Below are 6,508 nucleotides of genomic sequence, written 5' to 3' on the forward strand. Positions count from 1 at the left end.
CTAGGTTTTGTAATGAGAGAGAGATTAGTGAGTTGCAAAGTGATTGTGAGATGCTGAGAAGAGGAGGAGGGATCCCCCTTCTTGTGTAAGGAACAATTATTCTCTACTCTTAATCTCAATTGTGTTAGGGTTTTTCTGTATGGCTGGCTAAACATTCTTGTTGAGAATTTCTAAGGAACAACTGATGTAATTACTTTAATAACTAATTGATTGTGTTTTATGTGTTCAATGCTTCTTTCAATGCTTAATTTTTGCATGGTCTTGGTCTGATCACACATTTGTATGTTTAGTTAGGTGACTTTAGCATTGGGAAATGTATTGTTGCCTTAGAACTTGATAGAAGCAGGATTGAAACTTAGTCTTAAATGAGGGATCTACGGATTAAGTTTTAGTTTTCTTAATATGCTGTGATGATAATGTTGTTTAATCTAAGCCTAGTCCAACAAGAGGGATCTGAGGATGAAGCTTAGGTTAAATTAGTCTAAACTTACGTAAGCTGAGCCTAGTCTTAAATGAGGGATTTGCGGACGAAGCTTAGTTTAAATTAGTCTAAACCTACAAGGGCTGCTTAGGTTAAGCCTAGTCCAACAAGAGGGATCTGAGGATGAAGCTTGAGTTAAGCTAGCCTATTGAGGGATCGAGTTTTAGTACTTTAGGCTTCAACATAGAACACAAAAGCATGATTGATTAGAGAAATATCCTTATATGCATCAGCTTGTTTGTTAGAAAGACCCAATACTTTTACCTACTGTTGTCAATCTTACTTACTTGCATTTTTACTGTTTTTAGCTTCGACCTAGTTAATTCTATTCAAAACCAACAATTATCAATGTTTCTTTCAACAATGCCTTATTTCTGAATTTAACCCTATCTAATACTAGTTCCCTGAGTTCGATACTCGGATTCATCCGGTTTAATTTTAAATACTTGACGATCCGGTGCACTTTCCGGTGTTTCATTTCCCTTGAATATGATTGCTGAGAATTGGAGAAAAAGGAACCATATGGGAAAATGAACAAAGTATTTATGGCGCCATTGCCGGGGAACTAGATTCATTAGAAGAGTTTAGTTCAGTTTTACGACATTGCTTTTTATCATTTTCTGTTGATTCATTGATTCTTTTGTGTATACCTTTGTTACTGTAAATTCATTGTTCTTTTGAATTGGATAATTGTTGCTCTGTTTTCTTGTATGCAAAGAAGATCTACTGCAGGTGATTTGATCCCCATCGATTTTGGAGATTAACGCCACTTGTAGAAGGCATAATTCAGAGAGAATCAGAAAATTTCTGCAGGACTTGGAAGTAGCAGCAACTCCAGAAGTAGAACCTCAATCTTCCGAGGCATCTTCAAGTTTTCCTATTGCATGGCATTCTCATATAGAACCTGTTGAAGACCCAATCATGGCTGAAGAGTCAAGAAGAGTAACCCTGGAGGATTATTCAAGTTCTACCGTGCCATAATTTTTCACTAGTATTGCACAGCCAGAAATTCAAGCTCAGACAATTACTTATCCTCCCTCTTTGATACAGCTGATTCAAAATAATTTGTTCCATGGTCTACCCAATGAAGACCCTTATGCCCACTTGGCTAACGACATAGAGATATGCAATACTATTTGGTTGGTGGGTGTGCCTGCAGATGCAATCAGGTTGAGTCTATTCTCATTTTCTTTAGCTGGAGAAGCTAAGAGATGGCTTCATTCTTTCAAAGGAAACAGTCTAAAGTCATGGGATGAAGTAGTGGAAAAGTTCTTGAAGAAGTACTTCCCTGAATCGAAGATTGCAGAAGGCAAAGCTGCCATCTCTTCCTTCCACTAGTTTCCAGATGAATCATTGAGTGAGGCACTTGAAAGATTCAGAGGTTTATTGTAGAAGACTCCCACTCACTATTTTTTGGAACCAATACAACTGAAAATATTCATAGATGGGTTGAGACCACAATCTAAGCAGCTCTTGGATGCTTCAGCTGGGGGTAAGATCAAAATGAAGACCCCTGAGGAAGCAATGGACTTAATTAAAAGCATGGCTGCTAGTGACATTGCCATTCTGAGAGACCGAGCCCACATTCCTACTAAGAAGAGCTTATTGGAGCTAACCTCACAGGATGCTCTGTTGGCACAAAACAAGTTGCTATCCAAGCAACTAGAGGCATTAATAGAAACACTCAGTGTTGGATCGAGTGGCCTCAGAATAATTAAGAAGGGGGGGTTGAATTAATTATTCCTAAACCTTTACTAATTAAAAAATTACTCTTTTAAGGCTTTTACTTTTGTTGTTAAGAGAATATGGAGTAGAAGAGAAACTTAACAGAAAGTAAAAGCAAAAATTAAATGCACAGCGGAAAGTAAAAGAGTAGGGAAGAAGGAAACAAACACACAAGAGTTTTTATACTGGTTCGGCAACAACCCGTGCCTACCTCCAGTCCCCAATCGACCTGTGGTCCTTGAGATTTCTTTCAACCTTGTAAAAATCCTTTTACAAGTAAAGATCCACAAGGGATGTACCCTCCCTTGTTCTCTTTGAACCTAGTGGATGTACCCTCCACTAGAACTGATCCACAAGAGATGTACCCTCTCTTGTTCTCAGTCAAACCCAAGTAGATGTACCCTCTACTTGTACCACAAAGGATGTACCCTCCAATGTGTTAAGACAAAGATCTCAGGCTGTTACACCTTTGATACTTTGCGAATGGGGATACAAAAGAATTCTCAGGCGGTTAAACCTTTGAACGCTTTTGTATTAGGGAATGGGAAGAATCAAAAGAATTCTCAGATTGTGTCGTTTTGAATTCTTTGACAAGGGAGAAGGGAGACACAAAAGAATTCAGGCGGTTAGTCCTTCCTTCTTTTGGAAAAGAGAGAAGAGAGACACAAAAAGAATTCAGGCGGTTAGTCCTTGGCGAATTCTTTTTGGCAAAGGGAGAAGAGAATGAAAAGATGAATAGCACAAGTTTTCAAGGTTTAGAAAACCAGAAAACTTCATAAAGCTTTTGGTACAAAAGAAGAAGAAGAAGAACTTCAAAGAGATTTCAAGGCTTGTAAAGGATTGATTGGAAAAGAAAAAGTATTCAAGATTGTTGTTAGAAAGATTTGATTGAAAAAGCAAAACAAAGCCTTGCTTTTATAGAATCTTCATGTCTGGTCAAGAAGGCCATTCAGAAGAGTTATAACTTTTAGAAAAACTTAAAACCCATTTGAAAGAGTCAAAACATTTTTGAAGAGTTACATCTTTAGATTTTTCAGAAACAAACACTGGTAATCGATTACCAAATAAGTGTAATCGATTACACAAAGCTTTTGAGTGAAACAATGTGACTCTTCACTTTTAAATTTGAATTTCAACGTTCAAGGACACTGGTAATCGATTACCAAAACATTATAATCGATTACAGCCTTTTCAAAATATTTGGAACGTTGTAAATTCAGTTTGAAAACTTTTTCAAACTCATTTTGCTACTGGTAATCGATTACAACAATATGGTAATCTTAAGTAAAAACTCTTTGGTAAAGGTTTTGTCAAAAACTCATGTGCTATTCAAAGTTTTGAAAAAACTTTTTAATACTTATCTTGATTGAGTCTTTTCTTCATTCTTGAATCTTGAGTCTTGAATCTTGATCTTGATTCTTGAGATCTTGAATCTTGAATCTTGGTTCTTGATTGTAGACTTTCTTCTTGAGTCTTGAATTCTTCTTGATTCTTGAACTCTTGACTTGTTCTTGATTCACTTGAGTTGTTCTTTGATCTTTGAGCTTTTTGTTCATCACCTTTGTCATAATCTTTTGTTGTCATCATTGTTATCATCAAAACACCTTTGAATCATTGTTGATTCATCATGAAGCTTTGCTTCCACACTCAGTAAGTTGCCAACTCAGCTTCATTCTGCATAAACTTCACATTCTTCTATTTTGCAGGTCCCAGAATGTACAATTTGTGGTGGAGCTCATGAATCTGGATGTTGTATTCCTAATGAAGAGCAAATTGCACATAAGGCTAATTATATGGGGAATCAGCCCAGAGGCAATTTCAATACAAGTGGATTTCCAGGATTTCAGAACAACCAGCAGTATCAACAGTAGAGACAGTGGCAAAATCACCCTGGTAACCAATTCAACAAAGACCAGGGTGGTTCATCTACAAGGCCACAACAACAGATGCCAAGTCTCTACGACCGAACCACAAAGCTGGAAGAGACTCTAGCTCAATTCATGCAAGTGTCAATGCCTAACGAAAAGAGCACGGAGTCTGCAATTAAGAATCTGGAAGTTTAGGTGGGCCAGCTTGCAAAGCAGTTAGCTGAAAGACCATCCAGTAGTTTTACAGCAAACATGGGGAAAAATCCTAAAGAAAAGTGTAAAGCTGTGATGACTAGAAGCAGAATGGCGATTGAAGCTGAGGAAGGAAGAGCTAATCAGAAGGTGGAGGGATTTAAACAACAACTAGCTAATCGGCTAGCACTGGAACCAGTTGATGATTTAGTTGAACTTGAAGAAATTGTTGAGGAAGCAGAAGGTGATGAAGAAGGAGAGACACCAATAAAAGAATGTCAAGAGAGAATAAAGAAGGAAGAAGAAGAAAAAGAAAAAGAAATAAAAGAAGAAGAAGAAAAAGAAAAAAATTGATAAATGATAAACAAAAAGAGAATGTTGTTGAGATTGAGAAGAAGAAGGGAAAGAGTGAGGCCAACAGATAAAATAAGAAAGAGGCTAATCCTATTGAAGGCAAGGTGGTACCTTATCCATTGGTACCCTCCCGAAAAGATAAAGAGCATCATTTGGCCAGATTTCTTGATATCTTTAAGAAACTCGAAATTAGTTTGCCTTTTGGAGAAGCACTTCAACAAATGCCCCTTTATGCCAAATTATTGAAGGATATGCTAACCAAGAAGAACCTGTACATCCATAGTGATAGAATTGTTTTGGAAAGTAACTGTAGTGTTGTCATTCAACGCATCCTTCCACCCAAGCACAAAGATCCTGGAGTTGTCACGATACCGTGTTCTATCAGTGAGGTTGATGTAGGCAAAGCTCTCATACATCTGGGAGCTAGTACCAATTTAATGCCTCTCTCTATGTGCCGGCGACTTGGAGGGCTGGAAATAATGCCTACACGCATGACCCTCCAGTTAGCTGACCGCTCCATCACAAGGCCAGTCAAAATTTTAGTTTTATTTTTCTGTTTTGTTGAAAATAACCTGTTATAATCTTGTGTTTGATCTTATATTTTGCAGATGGCATCTAAGAAAAGAAAGTCCTTTGCTTCTTCATCTTCTCAGATCCGATTTGACAGATCAAGATTCCATTCTCAGGAAGCTGGGGGCAGATATAATGATATTGTGGTGCCAAGGAAACTACTACCAAAGAGAAATGTAGTAGTATACTACACTGAATTTGACAAATTTAAGGAGGAATTAGAAAGAAGAAAATGGGATGAGGAATTGACAAGCTTCACTGAAGGTAGTATTGATGTAGCTATTGTCAAGGAATTCTACAGAAACCTCTACGACCCAGAAGACAAGTCACCTAAGCAGGTGAAGGTCAGAGGTCATCTGATCAAATTTGATGAAGATACTTTGAACACTTTTCTGAAGACCCCAGTGATTCTGGAAGAGGGGGAAAATCTTTGTGCTTATTCTCGGTTTGTACTCCTGAGGCCTGATCCTTAGGAGTTGGCTGCTAAGCTCTGTATCCCATGGAGGGGATTCGAGCTAAACACTGATGGTCGGCCTCTGAAAATTTTAAGGAAGAACATGACCACTTTAGCTTAAACATGGAGCGTTCTTTCCTTCTCTAACGTGATTCCTACCTCCCACACATATGACGTCACATTAGATAGGGCCAAGTTAATCTATGGAATAATTATGAAGATGGACATGAATGTGGGTTACCTCATCTCTCATGAAATCTCTATTATTCCACAGCATGACTCCTCTAGGCTTGGATTTCCAACCTTAATCACAGCTTTGTGTAAAGCTAGAGGAGTCACATCAGATTCTAGATCCCTGGAGAGCCTCAGCCCCGCCATTAACTTGGCGTTCATTAAGAAGAACTGTTGGAATCTGGATGATCCAACAGTGACATTCAGAGGGCCAAGGAAGGTCAGGGGCAAGAGATCAGAGGCCCCTACTACTTCAGCAGCACCAGAGACAATTTGATCGAGGTCGTATCCGAATCAAATAAACATTAAAATACAGTAACTAGGAAGTGATCCTAGGTCATTTCCCAACGAGCAATGATAAACCAAATGTTCATAATATACTTGCAGTAACAGTAACGATTGGGGGGGGGGGTTGTTTGTTTTGTGAAATAAAGAACAAGCGAACTAGAATGCGAAATTAATAGTATTAAAAATGGGTTGTTTCCTCTGATTCAGAAGCCACTCTCTTGTCCTAGGTTATGGAGAATTCGTCCGTAACAGTTAACCACTTAATCCAACCCTATTTTAATTTACTAAGCGAAAACCAACTTAGGGCTGTCAATACGTGATTAGGCAACACATACACCAATTAAC

The 6,508-nt window shown here is 38.2% G+C and overlaps 1 protein-coding gene across 1 annotated transcript; it reads left to right on the top strand.

Annotated features, from left to right (window-relative positions):
• Positions 1–1,402: 1,402 nt before the first annotated feature.
• LOC114416060 lies at positions 1,403–4,077 on the top strand. The gene is made up of 4 exons (XM_028380935.1): positions 1,403–1,445; positions 1,641–1,790; positions 1,926–2,149; positions 3,913–4,077. The coding sequence occupies exons 1-4, from the start codon at positions 1,403–1,405 to the stop codon at positions 4,075–4,077; spliced, it is 582 nt and encodes a 193-aa protein (XP_028236736.1).
• The last annotated feature ends 2,431 nt before the right edge of the window (positions 4,078–6,508 follow it).

Source organism: Glycine soja, chromosome 6, assembly GCF_004193775.1.
Source record: "Glycine soja cultivar W05 chromosome 6, ASM419377v2, whole genome shotgun sequence".
NCBI lineage: Eukaryota > Viridiplantae > Streptophyta > Magnoliopsida > Fabales > Fabaceae > Glycine > Glycine soja.